Source organism: Balearica regulorum, chromosome 12, assembly GCF_011004875.1.
Source record: "Balearica regulorum gibbericeps isolate bBalReg1 chromosome 12, bBalReg1.pri, whole genome shotgun sequence".
Lineage (NCBI taxonomy): Eukaryota > Metazoa > Chordata > Aves > Gruiformes > Gruidae > Balearica > Balearica regulorum.
The window spans coordinates 20,729,030-20,756,026 of record NC_046195.1 but is presented as its reverse complement, the minus strand read 5'-3'; the positions used below and the strand labels follow the sequence as shown (position 1 = coordinate 20,756,026).

Here is a 26,997-nt window from a genome sequence, read left to right as displayed (position 1 = left end):
TATAATCCCCGTCCTGCAAGTGGACAATCTCAGGAGGGCTGGGACACGGTGCCCTTCTCTCGGGACAGTGCCCCTCTGCCACCTCTATCTCCTGTTCGTGCTGACCCCGGTATATTTTGTAGGCAGCTTTAACCTTGAAAGCTCTGAAATCCTTCCCAGCCCTTTTTGTCTTTGTTTAGGATTGTGTTGCTTGGCATTCTGCTACCAGTGTATTTTCACAGAGATGGCTTTGCTGTTCATCCATCAGCAGGGAGTGTAATTAACTGTGGAGCCTGAGAATACACCTCTGATCAATGGATTGTGTCGTGGAGGTAATCTGTGTGGAATCTGCAGAGAATTCGTGAGCGGTTGAATGCTCTGTATCTAATTGCCAGCCCCTGCCAGATCCTCTGTGTGCTTAATGAAGCACGGAGGTGAGGGGAGCGCTTGCTATGGGCAGTTCCACACTCCGGAGACGGCTCCTGCGTTGGGTGTGGTTCGCTATCGATAAGTAACATTGATCAAGCTACAAAGGTGAATATGCTGTCCTTGGCATCATAACTTGTTCTGCATAATTGTATCTTGTAACTCTGCAATGTTTAATCTGCTTTGCAAATGGAGGCAATGGAAGAGGTTAAATGGGAAGCATTCCTTCTGGAGCACCAGCCGGCCCGAGCAGATTTCTGCCTGGAGTTCTCACCCAAATCTCGCTTCTGCAGCACCACACCACCCGCTGGCTGCAAAAACAAATATGCGAGGTTGAGTTTTTCACCAGATTGAGCCGATAGCGATGAAAAACATGCCTGTTAAATCTCTGGGGTTTTTTATAATTGGGGAGAAGTATCTCTGAGACAGATGGGAAACTGCAGTGACCTGTGCAGGCTGCAAACTCCTCCATGAGTGACTGGCATGGTATTGATCCTTTTTTGTTTCAGCACTTCACCATCAGAGGCACATTTTTGGATGCCTGGACTGGCTTGAGGGGTCTTTTCCTCCCTGTTCAGAAGCAGCTGATAGTAGCTGGAGTGAACTGGTCAGGCAGAAATCCTTTGCCAGTTGTAAAAAATAAAACCAAGTTAAACCAAAACAAACAAAAATTCCCAGGGGGAAAAAAAAACCACAATAGCCTGAAATAGAGCTATTTAGTGTTGCTTGAGTTGCTTATTTGGCAATTTTAGGGACTGACCAAACTCCTATGTGTCTGCAGGCAGGAGCAACTAAACTACTTCTCCCCTCCCTGCTGATGGGTAATGAGTTATTTGCTGAGGTAAGATGGGAGTCCAGTCTTTCAGTCCCGCTGCACTGCCAAGGCTCCTGGGAAAGGTTTCTGCAGTGGGGACCGAGTGTCTCCTTACCAACGGTGCCTGCAGCTTTGGTGTCCCAGTGACGGCACCGAGCAGTGCCGTGTGATGATGACTGAGTCTGTGTGCTCGTGATGGATTTTGGGGCAGTGCTGGTTATAACGCAAATGCTTCCACTTGTACTGAGTTGCCAGCGCTCAGGCCTGGGAATGTCTTGTGTTCATGCCTCTGCCCCTGCCAGACAGCGCTGGATTTGAACTGGCTGTGCATAGCAAAAGAATCCGTTTCCCTATAGCTCTTCTGCCCAGTTGTCCTTTTCCTCCCCCCTCTCCCCCTTGTTCCCGATGCGATGACTGGGAATTGTTCCATCTCCCTTATTAAAGGCCTTTTCCCAGTAGAGGCAGCAATTAGTATGACCCCCTTCCGTCATATTTGCATGGCCTAAAAACCCCCAAAGTGTCATTTCCCTTGACGGTGTGACTTCCCCATCGCGTGGGGAAGGCTGTGCGGTGTGTCAGTGGCTAAACTCACGCTGGCCTGACACAGACGGGGAGAGAGCGGCACGGTGGTGCTGTAAGTGCTGCAGATGTTTCGGCTGTGCAGACTTCATGGTGCAAATTTCCAGACGTTCCCTGGGGAAGCGGGGTTTTGAGTTGGAAGGGAAGAGAGCAGACGGAGAGGGGGGCTACAGTCACGCAGGCCTGAAACAGAGCCTGCTGTGGAAATAAGGATAACTTGGATTTTCCCCTTGGATCTCCACTGCTCCCCGGCGGACAGAGCGCCAAGCACATCTGGCAGCTCCGTCCCTTCACCCCTCACCTGGTCAGATGAATGCTGCAGCCCTGCTGTGCGCTCTGCCAAAAAGGGCATTAGGAGCTGGCTGCAGGATGCTTTTCCCAGGCACTCCATCTGTGTGTGCTGCCTTTGCTTGGGGTCAGGTCTCGGCAGGGCTGTGGCTTGTTTCTTGTAGCTCCTTTTTCTGGAAGCAGGCCCTGGAGCCCTACTCTGAGCTCGTATATAAAGAGTTAATTCCCTGTGTGTCCCAGTCATGCTCCCAGGTCCTTGACATACACAAGGAAGTGCTGCCATGCTTCATGAAGCGGCTCTCAAAGAAGAGTAGCAGACAGGCTTGGGGAACGTCATGTTGTGTGGTCTCAGCAGATCACCTTGCCTGTCGTTTCGCTTTTCCCTTCCACGTCATGCACATGGCTTGCTCTTTGTGTGTTTTCTTGGGCATAGGGACTGCCTCTTGCTATGTGTTTGCCCCTCATTTGATACAACATGGCTTACATCGCCGATGCGGCACATATAACCGTCAGAGGCTGTGCTTCTGCTAGCATGGTACGTTTTTGCAAGGACTTCTTCCATTCTGTTTTTAAATGACACAAGGAGCACGGCTCCCTCTAACTCCCATTACATCTTCCCCATTGAATGGATACTGGGATCTCTGTTCTCTGTAGCTAACCCAAATTTCACTTTCCTGTAGTTCATCCTATTATTTTTAGTTGCACAGTGCTGGGGATCTTGAAAAAAATCTTCTTCCTCCTTGTTTTTTAATCCCTTTGAGTATGTATTGGCAGCGTGGTGTCCCCTAAGTGACCTAAAGAAAGTTAAAGATCTTAGCAATTTTAGAATATAATAGTTTTGACAGGGCTGGGAGAAGTACAAGAGATTAAAACATGACCATCCATTTTGAGATCCTGATTTCACAGCTCCTTCCTGAGGATGTCAGTGTTTGTATCTCTTCACGTTCACAGGATGGTCCTTGCAGAAGAGTTAACCAAGTGTGTCCTGGGAGCCAGCACTCTTGGGTTCTTCTTTCCGCTCTGTTGTCGGGCTACAGAGGAGAATCAGTTCCTTAACACTTCAATTTCTGTCCCTATAAATAGGGATAATGTAGTAGCCTTGGAGTTGCCCTCTTAGAAATGATGCTTCAGTCTGGAGAGTGATTAACTCCTGATCCACGCGTGCAGAGTAGCTATGATTGCTGTGGTATGTCGCTCTGGTATATGGGTAAAACCTTTGCCTCAGACCAGGCTGGCAAGAATCAGAATGTGCACCAGCCTTCCCCCGACACTGACAAAACATCTGTGCAGTGATATTTGTGTGGTGGTCCTACAGTCGTGCTCCACGTGATCCTGTGCTGCCGGAGATGCAGGAGTGGGGAGAATGGATCAGGGCGATGGGCGTAGGTACAGCAGGGCTGAGCTCTGGGCTGAGCGTGCCACTGAAGTCTTCCAACAGATGAGCACGTCCCCCGTGAGTTGGGATTTAGTACTGTGTTATTAGAGATGACACTGCGAGATTGCCGTTGGCAGAACATCATTTACGTTGACAGTTGTAGCAGCTTGCTGCAGCAGTGTCCCAGGAAATGTATTTTTCAGCCAAATATTTGTATGAAATATGATAACAGGGACAGAGCTTGGAGGCAGTTGAAACACCTTCACGTTTTTTTGTTCTTTTGGTGTTTGTATTGTGGTGGCTTGCAGGTACCCAGGGAGAGCCTGGCTCTGGGTGCTGGGACCTGGGTGGTTCCTGCTCCAAAAGGCTGTAGGAGAATACAGCTATTGAATGGGATGAGCTTTGGGGATGGAAGGGAAGGTGGTGATGAAGTGAGCAGCACTCGCAGTTGGCCACCACCTCGCAGAAACAGACGTGCTGTTACCACAAGTAGATTTTCAGTCCCTGCATGTGTGAATGACGTGCTGGATGCTGGCTTGGCTCTCAGCCTGAGCCCTGACGACACGCGCCGTGCTCCCCTCGCAGCTTTGAACGCAGGTACCGTGCAATCTAGGGACAAGGCAGTTCAGATTCGGGTCAGTGCTGCTCTGGTCTGACCTCCCTGACCGCAGCTGGGAGTTGATCCCGTTGTGTGTGCTGCCAGTGATGGAGAAGGGCAGCGTTAACCAGAGTGGGGTGATGGTCCCACCTGATCAGGGATGGTCTTCCTCCAGCAGGACCCCAGGTGGCAGAGGCAATAGGGCCCTGCGGTGTTGTGGGGGCAGAGCTAGCCACAGCTGTGTTTGTGGCCACAGGAGACTGCTTAAGGCTGTGCTTTCTGGGAGGCTAGCAGGTCACGGAAATGCATAGGGAGAGAAAACATGGAGTGGGATAAGGCAGCTGTATTTTTGCTGTGAGTTGTTGGCTTAACCAGCAAGTGATGCTTCACCTCTGGAGAAGGAGGCATCCGAGTTCCAGCCTGCAATTGCTGCGTCCCCATTCCTTGTGCCTCCTCCGCTGGGCACAGACCTCTGTCGCTTTTCCCTCTCCTCCTTTAGCATCCTCCTTTTCTTTGCCCTCTGGTCTCTCGCTTTACTAGCAGTTAAGCCAGGAACTTATCTCCACTTGACATCCGAAAAGCTCAGCCATGAGGACTCTGTTTACGTGTGTTTCGAAGCTCCGGTTTCCGGGGCGGCAGGTATCTGAAGCTGTTTACACAAGCCAGCAGATGCGTTATGCAAAATGCTCTTGATCCTCGTCTGTGGCAAAGGATGCTAAGCGAACCAGAGTAAGTGTGAATTCAGAGGATGGCAAGATCAAGGAGGACATACACAGCATTTCTAGCTTAATAAATAGATCTTTAAAGCTAGAAGTGACTTCCTGCCTTATGTGAGCTGTAAACTTTCACTCCATCTCCGTTTTACTGAGCCTAGCAATGCTAGTGATTTCAAGCACGCACAGAACAGGACTGAGACCACAGATTTTGGGTGAAACTTGTGAAGGACTGGTGCAGACACGCGTCAGGCACCCACCCAAACACACAGCTCTCTCTTTGGCTGGAGTTCGTACGGGGCTAGCATGCATCACACCACTCACATCGCCGAGGAAAGCTCCTGCTAGCTCAAGTGTCAGCAGCCTGTTCCTGGGAGCCGCAGGGGGAGTTTCAGCTCAGCTGTCTGTGAAGTTTGGTGGGGCTATGATATGCCACGCTCCTGACAGCTCTAGCAGCCTGCGGTGACAGAGAGTTTGATAGAAAATTCAGAGCCCTCACCTTCCATTAAGCAGAACAGCCAAGCCCAGGCTTGGCACTGAAGTGAGTGGCAACAGAGGTGTCAAGGATAATAGAGCAGAGCAAGGGATGTACGGCTGGGAATAGGTGAGCTGTTTCCAGATCCTGAGGGGAAACCGGTCTCTCCCACATGCTGCGTTGGCTGTGCATGATGTTTGGAGCTGTCAGATCCGACCAGGCTGGTGTGTTACAGGCAGCTCTGCCTCCGACTCCTGAAGACTCGGGATGGCTGGATTCAGGGATGGTTTGCGATCCTCCGGTGTTCTCCACGTGCATCTCTTATTAATCCAGATCTGCTGCGCTTTTGCAGTTTCTTGAAATAAGAGCTGATGTTTGGTAAGGGTCGGTCTGAAGCAGGGTTTGAGCGGCAGGCTCGATTCAGCTCTCCTCTTGAGAGTCTTTTGGTGGTGGTGTAACCCTGTGGTGTGTCAGCACATCTGCGCTACAGGGATCACACCTGGTCTCTCCCGGAGGGGACTGAACAGGCTGTGCCTGCACGGTGAGGCTGGAAGGGAGCTAAGAATAGAGATCATAATTAGGTCACCAGATTGCGATGGGCTGCAGGACAGGAAGGTTGATGTGGTTGGGTTCCTGATGGCACTTGTTAATTATTAATCGTCTGTGTTACAGCAGAGCCTCAATAGCTCTCTGAGGTTGAGGGCTAGCAGTGCCCTACAGTGCTTACAGCATCCTAACAGCCGGAGTGAAGATGTTGCAAGTGTCCAAAGGCATAGCAAAGCTCATGGTCCTGTTGCTTTAGACATGGGACAGACGTATGGAGAAGGCTTTTCCCTGTCGCAAAGACCCACCAGCGTCAACAGGCCCGGTGGTGCTCAGGAACAAGAATGGGGTGAGTTGGCCCAGATAACCGGGGAGGCTGAGTCAAGAGCTGAGCCATGCTGCTCTCAGCCCTCGCTTGGATATCTCGGATGCCATGGATCGCTCGGAACACAGCTGGGAGTTTGCCTTCTGTAACTGAGAGATGCTTTTGCCCAACTCTGTTTCCAGTGCAACCGAGGGGCAATGCCACATGGATTGTGGATGAGAGTAAGGAGCGGGAAAAGAGAAGGAGGGGGTAAGGAGGGGGGGCAGGTGGTTGATATCAAACACCATGTCTTCAGGCAGAGCCTTAGACAGATCGGGGCTCTCTGCAGCACTCAGCAAGTGTCCAGCTGAAGGGCTTGACAGAATCTGTGGATATCACTAATGATCTTTCCCCATGGAAAGCCAGCTTTCCTTCCAGACTTTTCCTAGAAAAACAGATTTGCATTGTACTGAGTTAATGCAGATGCATCCATCTGCTTTTAGTTCTTCCTTCCAAGTTGGCAATCTTCATTTGCTGCCAGACTGTGTTACTGGAGCCTCCCAGCATGTTGTGTGTTCGAAGCGTAGCTTGTAGGAAGCATTCTGTGTACCTGGCATCAGGGAGACAACGCTACGAGGTGGCTTCCCATAATGTTTCTCTTTTCAAAGCCATGCATGACAGTAATGCGAATGGCCATCGCTGGCAGATGGAATGGGGCAGAGCACAAGCCCTGGTCAAAAAGAAAGCAGGTTGTATCCTTCTGCACAGCCCGGGGCCTCCAGCCTGCTCCCTCTCTGCTGTTGTGAATTGCAAATAGATCTGGTGTTGCAAATAAATCTGAATTGCAAATAGATCTGATGAAATAGGTGTCAGCCCCTGGGAAACATCAGCCTCTGAGCAGAAGGAAGAAGTTACTGGAGTGAAATGGCTCCAGTCACTGAGACAAGGTGAGGTGACTGAGTAGGGAGGAGTTTCAGGGCTTGTGACCTGTGAACCAGAAGGGTTTTCTGTTGACCCTGTCTCTGTCTCACTTCTGTGCAAGAGGGAACAGAGTATCTTTACCTGCCTTACAGCTTTTTTCTTGGAGGTTTCTCCTGCATCATCTTGGAAGGTGATGTGCTGGCCTAGGATAATGACAGAGCTGATGTAATGATCGTTACACAGGTGTGGGAATGTTCCCACAGAATCCCAGAGGCTGGCAAGTGTAGGTCACCAGGAGTTAGTAGTAGAGACCAGGGGAGACTCTTGTGAACCGCTGGACCAGAGCCTGGCCCTACTGGGAAGCTGGGATGTGGTCCTGGCTGGTCAGGGCTGAGGCACTGTGCTGGAGGCAGGCTGAAGGAGTGGACTGGAGCAGCACAAATTGCATCAAGGACGGGGTCTGGCTCTGCCCTTGTGCTGCTGAGAACAGCATGTTGCTGTAGCATCAGTGTTGTCAGCTGTGGGACATGCCTGCTGTAGTGTGGTGGTTCCTGTTGCTGTGATAGCTTTGCAAAGCATCCTCCTGCAGCCCTCAGCCTTCTTGTCTGTGTTCGTGGCAGCTGCTGGGGAATGGCTGGGGCTTGCAGTGCTTTAAGGGTGCAGCTTGAGTAACATAAGCTGTCTGGGTCTTAGGGTTAGGGCAGGGAGACTGCTCTGCCATTCTCCAAACTGCTTCAGAGACGCTGAGGTGCCTCTGCTTCTATCTTCACTTCTTGTTGTTGGCCTCTCATCTGATCTAGAGGCTTAACACTGCTGTACACTGAGTGACTTTCTTTTAAGGAGTTTGTTTGCATTGAGGTCTGTGGAAATGTGCCAAGAATGGTTAAAGGCTTGTTGATTAATAGTTATTGTCTAAAATGGTGGCATTATCAGTGCTACTCCCACATGGTCCTTCTGGTAGGTCTTAGTGTCCGCTGTGCCCTAGGCTTGGGTTTCCTATTGCCTCTGCCACGTTCCAGCTCGTGATCTGCTGCTTCTGCCTCCCAGAAACTCTCGGCAATGTATCTGCAGGCTTCCGAGGATTCAGATGCGTGGCCTGAAGTCTCCAACCCTTTGGCTAATTTGAGCCTCCGGCAGAAAAACCGAAGAGCCCTAATTCTCGTAAGAACCCGCAGCTCTCTGTGCAGCGGGGCAACAAGGCTGCATGGCCGCGGCTGTCGGCACAGCACCTCCTGTTTATTTTGCCTAGCTCCTGCTCGGAGCAGGACAGGTGTCGGTGCTTCCAAGCGCTCACTGGGGAAGCGAGCAGGAATTTGTCGTGCAGTCTGGCTCCCATCCCTTCTGGCGTTGTATTGGGTTCATTTCCCCACAGCAGCCCTCAGTGCTGTGCTGTGGATCTGTAGCAGCAAGGTGTTGGTAACACACCGGTGTTTTGGCCATTCCTGAGCAGCGCTGGCGCACATCAGGGCTGTCTCTCCAACATTTCCCCCCCCTCACCAGTAGCCTGAGGGTGGACAAGATCTTGGGAGGGGACCCAGCCAGGACAGCTGACCCAGACTGACTAAAGGGATGTTCCGTTCCATATGACCTCTGCTCAGCAATGAAAGCTAAGAGAAAGGAGGAAGAGGAGGAGGGGACATTCATTATTTACAACATTTGTCTTCCGGAGCAACCCCTACATGTACTGAAGCCCTGCTTCCTGGGAAGGGGCCGGACATCGCCTGCTGATGGGAGGTACAGAATAAATCTTTGGGTTTTCCTGTGCTTCTGCGTGTGGCCTATTGCTTTTGCTTTATGAAACTGCCTTTATCTTGACCCACGAGGTTTTTTTCCTATCTTATTTTTTTCCCCTCCCTGTCCTGCGGAGGAGGGGAGCGAGATAGCGGCTTGGTGGGCATGTGGTGTCCAACCAAGGTCAACCCACCACAGGCGTGATGAAGAGCAGTTCCAAATGCACGTGCGCAAACAAAGAGCTGATGTTGACAGCTTTACAGGAGGTGGAGTGGTGGGCAAAGCACACTCCGACTGCTTTGCAGCAGAGCTAAACGTACCCTGGGCATGTAAAACTCCGTACTCTGAAGGATCAAGGGTTTGGGGGTAGGGGAAGACCCCCCCAAAAATCTAAGGCAGTTCCTGGAAACCTTCCTCTTTCTTGGCTTCTGGTTACATATAGTTCAGGGTGTCGAGTTATGGCTCAGCTAGTACATTAAAGGATTTAATTCCTGAGCTGAAATCTGTCAGCTGTGTAAAGAAGTCGAGGGGAATGAAAGAGGACTGATTGCCTGATGGCCCCTCTGCCTGTCTGGACCGGATCCGTGTGCTTCCCAGGCTTCCAGACACGGGACACAGAGCTGGGGAAAATGTTTAACAGGGTATTTATCTCAGTTCCTAGAGCAGCTTCTCCTGCCACACTCGGCATGAACGTGTTCCATGGAGAGACCCCAGAAGCTGTGGCAGGTGCTGGTCTGAGGAGTGTGTCCAGGTAGTCAGTGAACACTCCTCATCCAAACTCATTTATCTCCTTTTTTTTTTAAAAAAAAAATTAAATCATAGAGTGTATTTCATCTATTAAATTCTCAAATTTGCATGTGCGTATATGCAGACATTAAAGGAGCAGGTTTTGTGCCTGCTATTAGAAGTGTAGGTTGCACTGTGTATTTTGGGATCTGTTTGCTGACTTCTTTGGGGATTTTGCGATAGTAGTTTGAGATACAAGTGCTGTATGTGGAGGCCTCTTAATAGGACTAAGAAAGCAATTGAACTTCTATATTTTAATCATTTATGCCTGTTTCTTTGTATTCTGCTTTAAAGATGACAACGTGTAGCTGCTCTGCTGCAGCACTAAGTAGGAAGAGAGACTCTGTCCCCATTCCAAAATGTGGAGATAAATTCTTCCCTGTCCAGCTTTTTAATTAAATCTTTGCATTGACAAATGCATAACTGCTTACAAAATGTTCTGAGGTTGTGAGGTAAAAAAGACAATACAAAACTGATTTACTGAGCTCATTTATGTTATTGAGCAGACCCCTCAGTGTCACTTGCACAATAAAAGCCGGGTTCCTTTCAGCCCCCTTCCCAGGATGACTCGTGTGTGCACCCAGGCACGCTGCAGCTGCCTGGAAAGGGGAAGAAAGAGGTATTTCTAATGAAAGAGGCTATGGGCACTGGTGCTGCCAGATTGCACTGGGACAACCTTTGCAGTCCCAGTACTCAAGCATGGTCCGTGCTGGAGTTTCTGCTGAGGCACCTGTATAAAAGCTCCTGGAAGTCTTGTGAACCAAAGCCCGATCCTCTGCAGAGGAGGAGTTTTCAATGCTGAGAAGCATCAAAGCAGTACCAAATGTTTGATGAATTCAGTCCTTAATCTTGTAACCAAAAGTCATCCCTCCCCAACTTCAGTGATGGAAGAAAACAGAACTTGGATTCAGACTGCCACAGAGACTGGTATAGCAAAAGCGGGGTGGGGGAAGACAGGTGGAGGTAATTTTCGGAAAGGACGTGTGGTTGTGAGAGCTGTGTTTGGGGAAGAGGCAGCGTTTGACTTGTGATACTTTGGGGAGTCCTGAATCGTAGGCTGTCGGAAGGGCAGCATCCAACATCTTCTGACTGTCAGCGGTGCTGGTCCTCTCTTGGCTGCTTTGCTTTCCTGTTTGCAAAGCTGTGCATTGCTGCGTTCAGATGAGAGCAGTTACAAAAGAAGAAATGTTTGTTGCTACGCTTGCTCAGGTTTGAGATCTGACATTGTTTATGTTGTCCCCAAAGCAGATATGCCAAAGCGTTAGGATACAGTTAGGCAAGTGTCCTGCCTAGAGATTTTACATGTGAGTTATTTCCTGTCCTGGGTCTAGCCCAGAAGTAAAAATAAATTGTAGATAAATTTCCAGGACAGCGTAAAGGGAGGGGAAGGCAGGTGTGGAGGATGTTTTTTCTCCTCCATGGTTGCTGTCATCTTTCTCCCTGAACAGTCCAGGAGGTCTGTGAGTTGTCTGAGAAAAGAGAGTGAGCTAGGGAGTGGGAGTAGGACATGCTCTGCAAACACAGCGCCTGCATTTTTGAAGGTGTGTGCTTTGCAATGGGTAATTTGCTCCTTTATTGTCTGCAGAATAACAGCAGTGACAGCATTGACTTTCTCTAATGAACAGCTGCTCAGTGCTAGAATCTATTCCCGGAGGAGGCTCACAGGGATGAATAAGGTTTCATGCTCCTCCTCCGGAGAGGGTGAGAAAGTTCGCAGAACAGAAGATTGTTGCTTGATTGTTGGATATCTCCAAATCTTGGACTGCTGACAGCTGAGAGCTGAATGTGTCACCGTGCAAGTCATGTTTAACCTTCCCGCACTCGTCAAGGCAGGGTGTTTATGGTGTCGGGAGAGAGGTGTTAGTTCCCGTCCAAGAAGTCATCCTCTTGTCACTGCAAACGACCGTCACAAATTGACTGAACAAAAACCATTTTCCTCCTGTTGCACTGCCTGAATTCTTTGCTGATGCTCTGCACTAACAAGAGCAGGGAGGCAGGAGAGGAGAGCTAATGAATTATGGATGCATTAGAGGCAGACCCAAGTTGTAAACTCTTAGAGTTTGAAATCACTCGTGTATGTTATAACTCAAGCTATAACTTCAAATAAACAGTTTGAGCTTTGTCCCCAGCAGCTCCCCATGGTGCCTCCTTTCACATCCCCTCTTACAGTTCCCCTTCACTTTGAAATGATACAGATTAGATTTTTTAGAGGTTAGCGTGCTCCCCTCCCCATCTCCTTTTGGTTTTATACTACACTTGATCATAAGCGATTTGTTGTAGTTCCTCTGTGCCTGCCCAGCGCCTGGCCCTGGAACCAGCTCTGTGGGTACGACGCCCAGAGGTGCCCGTGAGAGCAATGCTATGAAAAAGTAGGGCCCCCAAATTTGGCCTGACTTTCCAGTCTCATGATAGGAAAGTGGAAAAACGCATAAACTGCGATGTCTGCTGTAGTGAGTCGTTCATAAACAATAAAATCTGGGGGAATATTTTGAAATATTTCTACAGATTATTGGTAAGTCTTGTCTCTTGCTCTGTGATGGCTCCCTTGCCGTCTCCCTGTGCAAACACAAGCACACGCACAGGGTGATGAACTGTGCAGGAAAAGAGCTGTTTCTGTAACTCTTTCAGTGCCCAGAGGATTTCTCTCAGTCCTAGTGCACTACTCCGAGTCATCCCAGAACTGCGTTTGGCACCCTATGGGCATTTTTTTTCAGTAAAAGAGGGTAAAATTGATCCATCTGATTCAGAAGGGCAAAAAGCCCACAAAGGCCATCAGTGACAGCGAGTTTTGATAGGAATCCACGGGTTGTGCCTTGGGCTGTGCAAAGCTTTTGCCTAGAGCAGCTTTGCTGCTTGGAGAGACAAAACAAAGCTGGGTGGGGAAGAAATCTCAAAGCCGAAGTTTTAAATAGCAGCAGTGTAAAAGCTTTTAGTGCCACAGAACGGACAGCATGGCACGTGTGCATTCAGTGACCTGTTTTGTTCAGGCAGCGAAAGCTGTCTTGGAAACTGAAGCTCTCTTTTTTCTTTTTTCTGTTTTGTTGGTTTTTTTTTTTTCCCTTTGGTTCTAACAATATTGTCTCTTGACCTGAAATTATCTTAATGGCAGTGGAGGCAAAAAACCTCACGTTGGTTTGACACTTTGATGTTTGTTGGAATCCCCTGTGCGGAGGTTTTCATGGTAAGCTTAGTTCTGTTCATGGGAACTCTTCAAACCAAATGAAACCTTAGCAGTTTCGTAGCAGTTAACCTGTGATCCGTCCTATCCGACCAGCTATTGAGATAGCAGGTGAAAAATATACTCTAAAAGGGGCTCAATTTAAAGAGGACCTTGACTTGTAGACTTGCTGTGACAGACCCACACTGAAATACAAAGCTGGAGAGAAAAGCGTTTGTGTGTGCCAGAGGTATATGGGGCATTCATCCATGCACACACCCAGGAATGTACTGGGAAAGCAGGCAGAACTGTTTGGGTTTCTAGTATAATTTCAGTAATAATCAGTGACAAACAGACATGGCATCTGGGCTAATATGTTTTCCCAATAGTTTTTCAAGGCTGAAACCAGAGTTTTGGCGGAGGGAGAAGGAAGCAGAAATGGATGTTTGAGCTACAGATCCCTGTGGCTGTTGCCGCTCGTGGTTGTCAGAGAGACCTTGAGTTGTGCCCTTGGATGTGACTGCCAGGGAGCCCCAATATCAGCTCTCTTTATACCTTCTGCAGAGTAAGTATGGAGCCAGTCAGTAGCTAGTGGTCAGCCCTTCTGGTTCCTTGGCCACCAGCGAGCTCCTTGCTTTTTCCCTTCCCAAGCACCCAGGGATGGGCAGCACCAGAGAGAAGGGCAGCATGGGATGAGGGTGGTGAAGCGTTTTGTTGGTCCTTCCCCAGCCAGGAGAAATTCAAGGCCCCGAGGAAAGGTGAAGCTATAGGCTGTGCCTTTACAGCAGCGCTTCACGGTGGCTCTGCTATACCAGGAGACTGCAGAATCCTGCAATCCGGCTCCTGGGGCTGTTTCAGAGGGAGGGTTTGTGCAGCTCCTAAAATCCCTCTCCTAGTGACTGACAGCACTATAAGGCAGGTGTCGAGGGACCGAGTGATATGGGACAAGTGCCTTCACGTGAAGTTTCTATAAGCTGTGAAGTCCCTTTGCCAGCCGGGACCTGGTGCCACACATCTGAATGCAACAGGCAAGTGCTCAAGTCAGGTTTGAAGAGCTTTCTCTCTTCCTCTGCCCTAAGCTTGGTAGAGAAAGCTGCTTGGAAATCTGGCAGGGAATATATTGCCATCTGGCTGGTGTTATTTTTTTACTCTAGATTTATTTTTTTTCCCCCAGCACTGCAGAAAACAACAACTTTATGCACACAGACACATTTCAGCCATGTCCTGCCCAGCAGGTAAAGCAGCTCACTCCTGTGGTAGACTGGAAGTCTGTCCACATCTACTCCTGCTCCCAGGACCTGGGGTGTAGGCTGCTGCCCTCTTCATTTTCATCAAAAGCGGCTGTGGCCCCCAGTGGGTAATGGGTCTCCAGGGGGAGTGGGGCCTGAGCCTGTGGTCTGTGGAGATGTGCTGCCACGTCCAGGCATGCTGCCAGCCCCTCAGCACAGAGCAATTCCTCACCTGGCTCCTTTGCACCTCTTTCCCCAGCTCACTCTTAAAACCAACTTCACCACAACTTGTTGGGTTCTCCACTGTCTTCCTAGCGCTGTGGCCTTCCCTGTAATGGCTGCTGTAAAAGCCTTTTCCTTTGCTTCTGCTGCTTTCTTACGTGTTTCTTTCCAAATCCTGGCTGGAAAGCTCCTTCTCCTTGTTCTTTCTCCGATGTTGCCTCATCCCCCTCTGCCATATGGGGTAGAGGCCTTGCATTAGCAATGTGCTGGGCAGCCTCACCCATCCAGCCGGATCCCTGCGCTCGGTTGTTTTGCAGGACTCATGGATTGCTTATGGATTTCAGTGCTTTGTTGGACTGGAGCTGGAGTTAAAAGAAAGCTGCTGTTTGAAAGAGCCATGTGTTTCTCTGATCCTTCAGTTTATGTGCCTGTTGTGGAACCTCTTGTGCCTGATTTTACATTAAGCCCATTTTCTGTCTCAGTAGTTCTCAAGCCCAGCCTTGGTGCCACAGTTAAGACTGGCCAGGACTTTGATCTGTTTGTCAGTGAGGTCTCTGAATCCATAGTCTGATGCAGTTTCTTCTTGTCCCTATTCTGTCCCCCAAGTTGTCCTGGTGTGGCTGGACGTGATGGCTGTGAGGCTGAAAGTGTCTGTAGGCATGAACGACCTGAACAGCTAATGTACGTGAATGTTGCAAAGCCCTGGCCAGCCCACACCGTGCTGTAAGCACAAAAGGAGATTGCACATGCCTGTGCACACCGGACCCTCTGTGTAGCGTACTTGTTCCATGGGAAGGAGGATAGCTGGCTTGGCTTTTCCTTCCTGCCCCATGGCAGCTCTTATTGCTGGTGTTTGCCCAGGGCTGGGGTTGCAGTTCAGTGTGGTCCAGCCGTTGCCCCAGGTAGGAGACCGCGGGCGCTCCTTGGTCTCTGCTTCCATCTGCTGGACAAGGACTGGCTCCTGCTCTCTCCTGTTTTCCTTCAGTGCCTTGGGGATTTTACTAGCTCCTTTTAAACTGTGCTCACGTAATACTACAGATGGAAATCCCTTTCATGCACGTATGGACTGCAAGAAAATTTCAGTGTTGAACCAACTCTCTTTGGCAAGACTTCTGTGTGCTAGAGTAAATGGCAATGAGCCTGGAGATGGGCTGAGCGCAGTGCGTTCGGTGCAGCGATGTGCAGCCTCCGGCCATGCAGGCAGGTCGGCCTGCTGAGGCCAAAGTTCCTCTGGTTTATACTCACAAGAAAGTCAGGTATGAGTGTGTTGCTTGGATGCCACGTGGATGGCCAGCGCGGGTCAGGCCAGAGGTTCAGTCTCCAAAAGTGCCATCTCCAAAAGTGACCACAGCAGACGCTAGAGGAAAACATGTAAAAAAACCGGGCAGGGAGGATATGGTGCTTTCCTTGGACATCTCCCTCAGCATCTGACAGTCAGGGATGTGGGAACATCTTGGGCTGGGGACTGCAGTGAGACTTCATATTTAACAGTCCCGGTAAATGTGTCCTTCACAAGCTTGTCTTGAACCTCTTGGTTTTTGAACTCTGCAGCATCTTGAGGCAGTGAGTTTGTACTGTGCAAAAAGGTCCTGCTTTTATTTGTTTGAGACCTGCTGCCAACAACTTTCTCTGCTAGATCATGGGAGCACCTGAAGCAGGCCTGAGAACTACTTGGACTACGTGTCTCCTCTGCAGTTATCTCTCCCTTCATGAGGACAACAACAAAAGTGTCCCTCGGGGTTAAATGTATTTGGGCGAGCTGGAAGAACAGGGTTGCTACTGTTGAGGGTCATGAACAGTCTGGTCTGCACAAGAGCGCTCTGGTTGTTTTCATCTGACAACAGAAATTTGGCTGCTGCAAAGGCATTTCCTTAACCTTCCCCTAACCTCTGCTCAGCAGTGGGCAGACACAGGCAGAAGGTTCATTTCAAGCAAAAAAATCCTCCTCCCGTTCTCAAGACGTTGTGCAACACAGCCTATAGATCTTCCTGTAAATGTTGCTTGATTTACATGTTGGCTGTTCATCTGTGCACGTATAACTAAATAGTGCTCTCTCCTCCAGATGTGTAACGACTGATTTAGTCTTTGTGCCGTCAGGTGGAGGCCTGGATGCAGAGGCTTGACCTCCCTTTGTTGCAGTTTACAGTACAGTGCCTCGATGTTAGAATTTCTTTAACCAAGTTTCTAGATTCTTTCTGAGCTGTTCAGTGCCATGGCAAAGGGTGTGTTGTGTGGCTGTTGCTCTGAGGATAGCGATGTCTTGTTTCATCTCATTAACAAACATGCATTTAGCAACAGTCAATGAAGGCGCTGGGTTGAAACTCTACTTATTTTCCATGTGAAAATCCTGAGATTAGTTTTCGCTAGGGTTGGCATGATTCGAGTAAATCTGCAGGGCACCCCTTTGTTCATTTCTTTAGCAAAAATAGCATAGTCATGTAAAAGCAAGACCTGCTTTTCTCTTCCAACTGTGCATGAGTCGTTACCACACGTGAGACTACTCACAGCCAGGGTGTCTGGGCTCTTCATTCTGTGTTCTTCCAGGGACTTTGCAATTTGGAATGACAGACTTTTCTGTTTTGATTTTTGACATTAGGTTCCCAGTCAGCAGGAGGAGATGTCACCATCGTCGCCGCACCGGAGAACACCACCGTGGTGGCTGGGGAGAGCGTGGTGATGGAGTGCATGGCAGCTGCCGATCCCACCCCCTTCGTCTCCTGGATACGACAGGGTGAGTGCGAGGGACAGAATTAAGCTTTTGCTGTCAAGAGGAACCTGTGGACACTTTATTTTAAAAATCTATTGAAAGATGTAAAAATCTGTGGCACAGGAAGGGTGCTTGTTACGTCGGTACCTTATGAAGCAGGTGGTGTCACAGTGTAGGGTGTCCTTGCTAAACTGGAATTACTAATTAAATCTAGAAGGTTACAAAGCATGCAGCTTACTTTATAGCTGTTTGACCTGTGAAATATAGGAAGTTCTAGTGCCTGGATGCCTTTTGATCTAAATTAGTCATCCTTATTGTACGAGCTTGAGCAGTGAAGGTCGTGAGATGGGGTCAGCTCTATGCCACTCCTCCAGGGACTCAGAATGTTAGTGGGAATTCTGTGGAATCTGCCACTGCATTGGAGAAATAACTTGTATTATCTTGCAGGATTATAAAACATGATAAGATCTGTTAATCATCGGAGTGGCTGGGAGTGTTTCTGGGAGGGTTTTATTCAAAAACCTTGCTGTGGTCAGACTGGTAATGGAAGGATTGAGAAGATGCTTAGGTCTCGTCAGAGGTGTACAAATGAGCCAGACCCAGGGCTGATAGCCCAAGACACGAATAGGATGCTGGTGTCACTTCACCAAGTGTCACACGCATCAGATGCATTTCAGAGTGTCTGACTGAAGACGTTCTCAGCTCAGGAGTCGAATCTCCCCCAGAAAAGGCTCATAGTCATTTTCATAAATCCGGGTCACGATTTAAGACTCCTCTCCCCTGTAACCATTTATTGTGGTTGGTCTTCAGCCCAGACTTGTCCACAGGCAGTGATTTTAGTGTATACAAATATTTCCTCTTCCCCACAAAAAAGGAGAAAAAAAAAAATCTCAGAGGACACAGCTTTGGAAATCAAATCAGCAAGGATTAAACCTTCTGGCAGAAATGTTTCTTGTTTATCCTGTGCACTTCACAATTACAAATACTCAGCTTTCCCATGCTAGATCACTTACTCATTGTGTTACTGGGAGCTACTGATGCCCATAGTAGAGTAGATATTATCAGAGTTAATTATCACTATGAAAGCTTTTTGGATGGGGGTGAGGGGGGTAGGTTGGTGAAACAGTTCCTTGCCTGCTTTATTTTAAAGTGTTTGCTTGGTCCCCCTCTGCTTCCTGGTATGGACACTTCAAATTAGAAAAGATGGATTAACTGTGCTAGCAGTTCTGTGTTATACAAGCATGTTTCTTTCCAAGACTTCGTTAGGGAGCAGGCTGGGTTACTGGATGATTAGTCATGTAGGTAACACGGAGGATTGTACCTTCAGGTTGCCAGTTTGGCTCTTGCCAGCCTTGGTGGTGTCAGCTAATTGTCACCATCTGGAGTCAGATTTTCAAACCACTCCAGTGCAAATGGGGTGCACAGATTTTTCTCGTCCTCTGAGCACACAGCCGCTTAACTGTGAGGCCATCTGAAGACCCCCAAAATGGATGGAGGGGGCAGAGGATCTGATCTCAGCTGCATTCCCTGCTGATGGTGCTAAGCAGGTACAGCTGCTCACAGTGAAGGTGGACAGCCTGCTTCTGTCTCAAGATACAGGCTTAGCTGAATCTGTGAGAGGCAAAGGCAGGCGAGTACTGAGTTTTTGCTGTCTGAAAGACATCTGTGCTTCTGCAGGTGGTGAGGGACAAGGTCTGGTATTGCACAGGTCCTGCACAAGCCAGCCGTCTCTCCCAACCCACTAACTCGTGTCAAGAGCTGGCCTCAGCCAGCTGTGCTTGCCTGTCCCAGCTCTTGATTTTGCTCGCCCACACTCATTCAGAGGTACCGATGCAAGGGTCCCCATGCTTCTCACATCCGAGTAGTGCTGAGAGTAAGCAGTACTCAGCACCAGCCTACTGTCTTGTCCATGACATGCTGAGGAGCCTAGGGCTATTTGAAGTTGTAGAAGGATGGCTCAACTTCTGGCCAGTGGGCTGGAGCCACCTTTCCTCCTTCCCTACTCAGCAGTGCTGAGCATCTAGTCAGGAGAATGGGGAGAGGGCAGCTCAGGGCCCATGTCTCTGACCAGAGCCCCAAGGAGAAACAGATGTCTTCCTGATACCTTACAGATCAGGAGCCAAGCTGGGGGCAAAGAGTGAATCGGGAAGCTCAGTAAATTTGGGTTTGCCTCCAGGACCCGGAAAGGGAAGGACCCCTGAGTTGTTGGTGATTCAGTGCTCTTGCTGACATTTACATTAATGAGTGAGGGGAGGAGGTGTGTGTGTTTGTGCACGGGGGTCAGCAGGCAGATCCAGCAGCTTTTCCAAAATGTGTGTTAGCATAGCTTTCCCTTGAACGTGCTGTTCCTAGGAGGTCTCACTGCAGGCACACCCTAGGCATCAGAGACTATTTTAATCCAAAACAGAACTTTTTCAGTTATTACAGGCTAAACTACACCTTGGGCCAATGCTGGCTTGAGCTGGCTGATGCTCAGTCAAGCACTGAGGAGTGTCCCATCAGGAATCCTCCTCTGGGCTGGGGTTTGGGATTTGGGGGTCTCTCTGCTCCCCAGCTGTAATCCTAGCTCTAGTAGATGTATTGTTTACAAGCCCTCCTAAAGGGCAGCTTGGGGCTTCCTCCCACATTTGTGCACATTTCTTCCTGCAGATGGAAAGCCTGTTTCCACCGATGTGATTGTGCTGGGCCGGACAAATCTCCTCATTCCTTCCAGCCAGCCCCATCACTCAGGGGTGTACGTCTGCCGTGCTAACAAACCCCAGACCAGGCAGTTCGTTACAGCCGCAGCTGAGCTCCGGGTCCTTGGTGAGTAGAGAGCAGGATATATGTTCCAGGTAGAAATGCTGGCCAGGTAGCTGTGGATTACCTGGACCAATGTCCAGGAGATCCCTAAGAAACTGCGTCTGTGGCTCGTGCTGGGTAAGGTGGGAGCCAGGTTAGAGCCAGGAGGCCCTGGGTTGGGATAGCTCTCAGTGGGAGTGTCGCCTCTTTAATTTGGGGTTTAGTTCCTTGTATTTACTGAACCGTTTTATGCCTTATTCTTGTTCTCCAGGGTTTTTCCCCATGGAAATCTGTATCAGCAATTAACTTCCAGTATCGTGGAAGCCAGCAGGGAGAGCAGCCTAGGATCAGGGAACGCAGCACATGATTGATACAGAATTTATTTTTCCTTTTGGACAGAGTCTAAATTAAGCCTCTAGAGTCTGCCTGGCAAATCCTATCTTGTAAGCAAAGCTGCTACTGAATAAAACATAGCACCGAGCGGGGAGGAGAAGGGATTTGCTTTGCTATCTTTTCCTCCTCCTTCCTGCATTAATTTGTCCTCTCTCCTCCCAGCTACACCCAGCATCTCCCAGGCTCCTGAAACCATCTCACGCACCCGAGCCAGCACAGCCCGGTTTGTCTGCAAGGCGGAGGGCGAGCCAGCCCCGACCATTCACTGGCTGAAGAACGGCGAGTCCATCCTCTCCAACGGGCGGGTGAAGGTCCAGAGCAGCGGGAGCCTTGTGATCAATCAGATCGGGCTGGAGGATGCCGGCTACTATCAGTGCGTGGCTGAGAACAGCCTGGGCATGGCTTGTGCCACTGCCAAGCTCTCAGTGATCGTGCGGGAGGGTTTGCCCAGCGCTCCCAAGAAGGTGTCAGCCGTGTCCCTCTCCAGCAGCACAGTCCTTGTGTCCTGGGAGCGGCCAGAGTACAACAGCGAGCAGATCATTGGCTTCTCGTTACACTACCAGCGGGCTGTGGGTACGTGTTACCTGCCTGTGCGACACAGCCGTGTTGCAGGTGCAAGACACAAGGAACAGGTTGACTTTCTTCCCCAGCTAGTGACGTGTGAGGCAATTCCAGTTAGTTTAGCCCTTTTTGTTGCAGATAAAGGAATTTTCTCTTGGAGTCAGCATCAGCCTGTGACAGTGCCTGTGGATCAGCTGACATACAGTAACTTGTTGACCAGCAGTAGCGTGTCCGCGTAGCAGAGTTGTCTGGCTTCTAGTGGGACTGGGCACTCCTGGAAATTTATTTCTGTTCTTTACTTTTTCCTCCAACACATTGCTTTTATATGCAAAGGGTGTGATTATTAATGGAGATATTAAACAGCTACATTGTGTACAGGGGTAATCACTAAATTATTCACACTCAGGATCTGAAGTGAGGCACTCGAGTCTCTTGGGGTCTGTCTTTCCAAGCAGCCAACAAGCCAATATTCTTGCTGAACTGTTGCCAAAACTCCTCTGAAAATTAAGCCAGTAACTTCAGCTGCCTTAGCATGAATTAAGAAGCTTGAGTCAAAATGGGGATGTTAACGTTGAGGTATTGAATGTTTCTGCCCAAAGAGTTCACATAAGAGACAGGTTTTGTGCAGGTGCTGGGGAAACTGGAGAAGACATAGTGATTTTTAAGGTGGATTTACACTATGGACCTTGTGGGTTAAGTGATATTTTTCGAGGAGTGTCTTGGTAGTTCACTGACCTTCTGATCGGTGTTTCCTTGGCTCTAGGAACAGATAACGTGGAATACCAGTTTGCTGTCAATAACGATACCACTGAGCTGCAAGTCAAGGACCTAGAACCCAATACCAACTATGTCTTCTACGTGGTCGCGTATTCTCAGCTTGGAGCCAGCCGGACATCCTCTTCCATTATTGTTCAGACCCTGGAGGACGGTGCGTTGAATTAGATGGGTACTGGTGCCTAAAACATGTTCTTGACCTGTTTCATGGTGAGCGTTGAATATACTCTGGAGAATAGTATCAGCTCCTAGAAACCTAAACCTACTGCTCCTACAGCTTCTTCTCAAAAGCCCTTTTTAAAAAAACCCCAAACAACAGACCAACCAAAACCCAAGCACCCTGGTCTGATCCTCAGCTTGGGTGATGAAGAGCATGAAAATGGCCTCACTGACACCAGGGCCCGTGACAATCCTGTGGGAACTGCAGTCAGCTCCTCTGGGCTTTCACCTAGCTAATGTGATATTGCTCCAAACTTGACTCTGGGCCAGACTTGATTTTAGCTCAGAAGACAGACATCTATTGCAATTTGTAGGGGTGGGAGCAGCCTGGAGGTTGGATCTCTTAAGAACCAGTAGTTTGTGTTGAATTTACCATTTATCACATTTCATGAGCAATAAAGGCAGAGTGCCAGAAGGACAGCTGCCCAACAGGGAAGGACATGGACAGCTTTCAACAGACTGCAGGACAGAGGCAAGAAGCAATGGTTTTGGCAGACCTCGTGCAAGCCCCTGCTATGCTGCAGGGTGCATTATGTGCTTTCAGTACTCCTGACATAGTGAACTGCGTGGTCCCACGTGTATCTGTCTGAAGCCAGAAAAGCTGAGTTGAAAGCACGAAAGCTGCCTGCAGCGCAGAGCTGTGATTCTCGAGGGGATGGGGATTCCCGGACTGAAGTCTGGATCTGTGAGCTGTTTCCTTTAGTATCTCCTTTGCGCTCCACAGTACAGCGTAGGCCCACTAGCTGCTCTGTGCTAACCTGCCCAGTTTGCGGTCGACATTTTGCTTCCCTGGGGAGCAGTGTGGTGTGGCCAGCAGGCTCTGAGCAGCCTGTTGAAGCTGCGCAGCCCGCCATCGCCCCTCCCCAGACACCCTGTCGATGATCCGAGCTGCTGAAGAGCTGTGGGGTATTGGTTCCTCCTGTGACAGACAGCATGTCACCAGCGTCTGGGCAGGGCCAAGACCAGGTAGTGGCCTCCAGCCAACAGAGAGAGCTGGCAAAGATGTGTTGAGGTCTTGCCCCGGTCTTTGCTGACTTCCCATTGTTGCTTTTGTCCAGTTCCTAGTGCTGCCCCTCAGCTGTCCTTGTCGAGCATGACTCCTGGTGACATCCGTGTGACATGGCTGCCTCCTCCTCCACAGCTGAGTAACGGCAAGATAACAAAGTACAAGATTGACTACTGCACCCTCAAGGAAGGTGAGCGAAACACTGTTTGGGGGTTGTGTGTGTCTTGTGCTCCAGCAGTGTTAACAGATCATGTGGAGGGGAGGGGGAGCAAGGCTGAAAATGGAGGGACCCCTTTTTACTCAGGGGAGGAGAACAGTCCTCTTGTAGCCTGGCTCTGCCGGTGGTGGTCACAGCAGTGCTGGTGCCGTGCTACTTCACACCACGCTGAGGTGCCTTTTCCTGTGATTGTGGAGGAGCCTGTGCCCCCAAGGGAATGGCCCGATGTTGCGTGTTTGTGCTGCCCCGTGAATGTCTGCGTGAGCAACTGTTTGGTGCCATCTGTGCTGTGTGTGTTGGGGAATAGCTTTATGCTGGTTGGGTAAGAAGGGTAAATGCATTTGATTCCTTTAAAATGGAGTCTAATCAAAGTGATCCTTGTGGAGAAAAAGCAAGTATCCTGGCCAGGCTGTGTTGATCTGTTTCTGAGTTTTATCCGGTTTTATTTATATTGTCAGACACTCCAAGAAGCCTTCAGCGGGGATAGTAATGTTTCCCTATGCTGGATGCGGCTGTTCCAATTCCGCGTGTGCTTGCTTTTCAAATCCTTCTGGGTATTTGCTCTTAAAACCGTCAAAGCTCTGCAGCTTCTCAGTTGCCAGGGTCATGATTTTTACTAAGAGAAAGATGGGAAGTGTGATGAAGTGCGGGACATGTTCCCGTGTATTTGATCTGGATTAGTAGTCTGCGCTGTGACTCCTGAGCCTGCACGTGGCTCTGTGGCACTGTAAAACCTTGGAAACGTTTGCAGTCCAGGGATCACACTCAGCAATACACTGTTACATAGCAGGGACAGCGCTCCCAGCTGAGTTTACGCCAGGTGAAGCTGAAAAGCAAGACCTCTGCGTTCACCAAAGAGGCAATGTGAATCTTCAGCAAGACCAATTAGTTGTTACAGTGAAAATCCCAGGCTACTCTCGGGTTAAATTTCCTGTTATCTCCCTTATGAACTTGGGCGGGCTGAAGAGGGAGCGATAAAACCTCAGTCTGGAGTGAGTGAAGGTGTGAATTTTGCAGAAAGCAGGGCTGCTGGAGAGATCTGGTTCAAATTAAGGTGAGGATTTAAATACAGCAGAGAGCAGCACGGAAACGTACCATCAGCTGTGCTCGTGTTCTGCCATTGTGTCAGCAGCAGCAGCAAGGTTTGACGGCTCCCCTCCAGGCAGGCTCAGTGGTGCTGACGGTGACCTGCAGTTTTGAATGTGGTGAAGGGGGTTGTCAGTCAGGATATCGGCTTTGCCCCATCTTTAGTTCTAGTTTTTCCTGGCGGCATGAGATCACACTGGGCACAGCCAAGCCAGCCCAGGGCATGCAGACCATGTGGGGGTAGCTAGGCTTTTTGGCTGCTCAGTTGGATTTCCCTTTGACTGCGAAAACCACGTTTTCAATGGTGTCGCCTTGGTTCCAGCAGATCAGGTTACCTCCATTGAAGTGGGTGGAAATGAGACGCAAATCACTCTCTACTCGCTCCATCCCAACAAAGTGTACAAAGTTCGCATCGCAGCCAGCACCAGCGTGGGCTATGGGGCCCCTTCTGAGTGGACCCAGCATCGGACTCCTGACAGAGACAACCAGACGCACGGTAGGAGGCTGGGTGATGCCTGGGATTCGGGGTGGGGTGTGAGGGCATCGGGGAACTTGAGGCATGATCAGAGATGTTTGCTTTCACGAGGGAATTGTAACTGTTGGTTTTGGTACCCACCTTTATCTTTCTGTTGAGCAGCCCCTGTATGTCTTGCTGCTTGCCTGGTCCTCCCTCCATGCACAGCTGTGAAAATTCTTAAAAAAGAAAGAAACAAACACAAAAACCTAAACCCCAATGTTAGGACATTTGGGAGTGGATAGACAATTCTGCCAAACAGAGCTGAGCCCAGGCCAGACTCCAGCAGGGGTTAAAGATGGTGTTATCTCAGAAGATGTTGAGAAGTTCCCATAGTGGCTTTGTGACATTGTTTTTTCTTGTATCACCCAGCTGGTAAAGTCAACAGTATAGCATAACTGTACCACTGTCAGACAGTGGAGACATCCCACTGCCCAGGACAGCCTTTCCTCACACTCCTCCCTCACTGCCCATGACAGGGAAGATTCAGTAGAGCAGGGAAATGGAGACAAGCAGCTGAACATTTTTCTCTTGTCTTTTTCTTCTTCTAGTTCCATTTGCCCCAACAGAATTAAAAGTCCGAGCGAAGATGGAGTCTCTCCTGTTAACATGGCAGCCCCCAGCCAACCATGCCCAGATATCTGGCTATAAACTCTACTACCGAGAGGTGGGCCCAGAGGAGTCCAGCGAAGAAAGCCCTTTGGATGGTGCTGAAGATGAGAGCTGGGACGTAGGACCCATAAAACTAAAGAAGAAAGTGAAGCAGTACGAGCTGACTCGACTAGGTTAGCTGGTTACATCTTCTTAGCAGTTGGTGTGGAAACCCAGGGTCTGTCTCTTGCACTGTGTAGTAGTCCCAGGATGCTTCCAAGAGGTTCAGTTATCTGCTTGACTGCAGATACATAAGACCAGGACCATGTGAGCTTTTTAAAGAGCATCCAAAATCATTTCTGGAGTGGGGCTCTTGGGGCTTGTTCTAAGCAGAGTTTAACACACAGAAATTTCTGATGCCAATGTAGCAGGGATTGTATTTTTAACCAAGGGCTACTAATATACTTAGTGTACGCTAATAAGTGGATCTGAATCAATTAATGTTTTTTATTGTGTCGCTATGAATAGTGCCTAGATTAAAATCTCCAGTCAGGACAATGATCTCTCCTTCCCTGCGTATTTCTAAGAAGCTCCATAATTGAATGCTATTTGAAATCTCTCTCTATTAAAATGCAGAGATGGGTTAATTCACAGCATGCTAATTTTGGGTCAGTATTCTCCTCCACCTGCCCCTGAAGGAAAAGGGATAGAAGACTGAGTGTGTGTGGCTGGAGAACAGTCTGCATCACAGTCAGATCTGCCTGCCTGATCGTACTAATTAGTTGGTTTATCCGTTGATACAGGATGGAGAGAGAGAAGAGTGTCATGGAAGATGCATCCTTGAAACAGGATTCTGCTTCTTAGAGTTCTTCCATCCCCCACTGCATGCTTCATCCCTGGTACTGCCCAGTGAGCTGAAAGTGCAGGGCGAGCGTTTCTCATGCTGGTTCATCTTATACGTCTAGCATATATATTATGCATGGTGTAAAGGTCAGGCTGCAGCACCTGGAAAGACAGTTTGTGTCATCACTAAGTAGGTTTCCAGCCATTTTGCAGCCATCCTGCCACTGAGAGGGTGTTAACAGTTATGAGTTTCTCTGAAGAATTTAGGTCTGTAATTATTGCACCGAGGAAACCACATGTGAACATCATCACGTGCTGCACTAACCACTGGCAAGTCAGTTAGCGGAGGGACTCGGGAGTTGGCTGAATTGGTTCCAAATGCTCTGGCGCAATGATGCTGAGAAGGCTGCTTGTTCTTCTGTAATTACTTCCTTAAATTTGGGCATCCGTCAAGCCCTAATGGTTTCCGTATGATTCGGCGGTTGTGTATCGGCTATCAGTGTGTCAGGAAGAGAGTCTTGGGTTTCTTCCAGCCGTGGATGTTCTCTTTCTCCCCCTTATGCTGTTGAATGACAGGCTCTTGCGCGTGTACAGTAAAGGGGTCAGGGATCTGGCTGTGTGGAGAAAGGCAGGGGGTCTGGACATGAAAACAAGGAGTGATTGGGAGTTAGGAGGGTTTAGGTTTATGGCAGGGACCTACCCTGCGCAGGTACTTACACCTGCATTAGGGGTCTCGGTGGAGAGTGAGTAGCAGTCCCAGGAAGGGTTGGCAGCCCTAATGGGATCTACGCTTCTGCACATCAGGGAAGCAGCTGGGGGGATTTCCCAGCTCATGGATGTCTGCCTGGGAAGCACAGCAGCAGAAACCTCTCCTAAGATCCCTCAGTAAAAACAAACAAACGAAATACCCAACACTGTCTCTTGGGAGTATCTCTTGATGTAAGGGGGTTGTGTGTGGTGAACGGTGCTGTCTGGTGGGAGACAGAGATTTGCCCAGGCTGGCCCATGGGAGGTGGGCTGTTGAAGAGGTGTCATGGCTGAAACTGCAAATTGGGTTAAGAGCTTGAAGAGATACGGATAGAATAGAATGCTCTTTGTTTACATAGAACAGAATATTTCAGTTGGAAGGGACCTGCAACATCATCTAGTCCAACTGCCTGACCAC

The 26,997-nt window shown here is 49.3% G+C and overlaps 1 protein-coding gene across 6 annotated transcripts in view; it reads left to right on the top strand.

Annotated features, from left to right (window-relative positions):
- Window positions 1-26,997, top strand: part of IGDCC4 (immunoglobulin superfamily DCC subclass member 4) — a 100,757-nt gene that overhangs the window by 52,297 nt on the left and 21,463 nt on the right. For 3 of the 6 annotated variants that reach the window (XM_075764576.1, XM_075764574.1, XM_075764578.1), the window contains 7 exons: window positions 16,737-16,871; window positions 19,497-19,652; window positions 20,184-20,594; window positions 21,346-21,510; window positions 22,634-22,771; window positions 24,207-24,380; window positions 24,950-25,183. In XM_075764576.1, the coding sequence (XP_075620691.1) occupies window positions 16,737-16,871; window positions 19,497-19,652; window positions 20,184-20,594; window positions 21,346-21,510; window positions 22,634-22,771; window positions 24,207-24,380; window positions 24,950-25,183 (1,413 nt within the window). The remainder of the gene's footprint in view (window positions 1-16,736; window positions 16,872-19,496; window positions 19,653-20,183; window positions 20,595-21,345; window positions 21,511-22,633; window positions 22,772-24,206; window positions 24,381-24,949; window positions 25,184-26,997) is intronic. The other 3 variants (XM_075764575.1, XM_075764577.1, XM_075764580.1) reach the window with 3 other exon arrangements.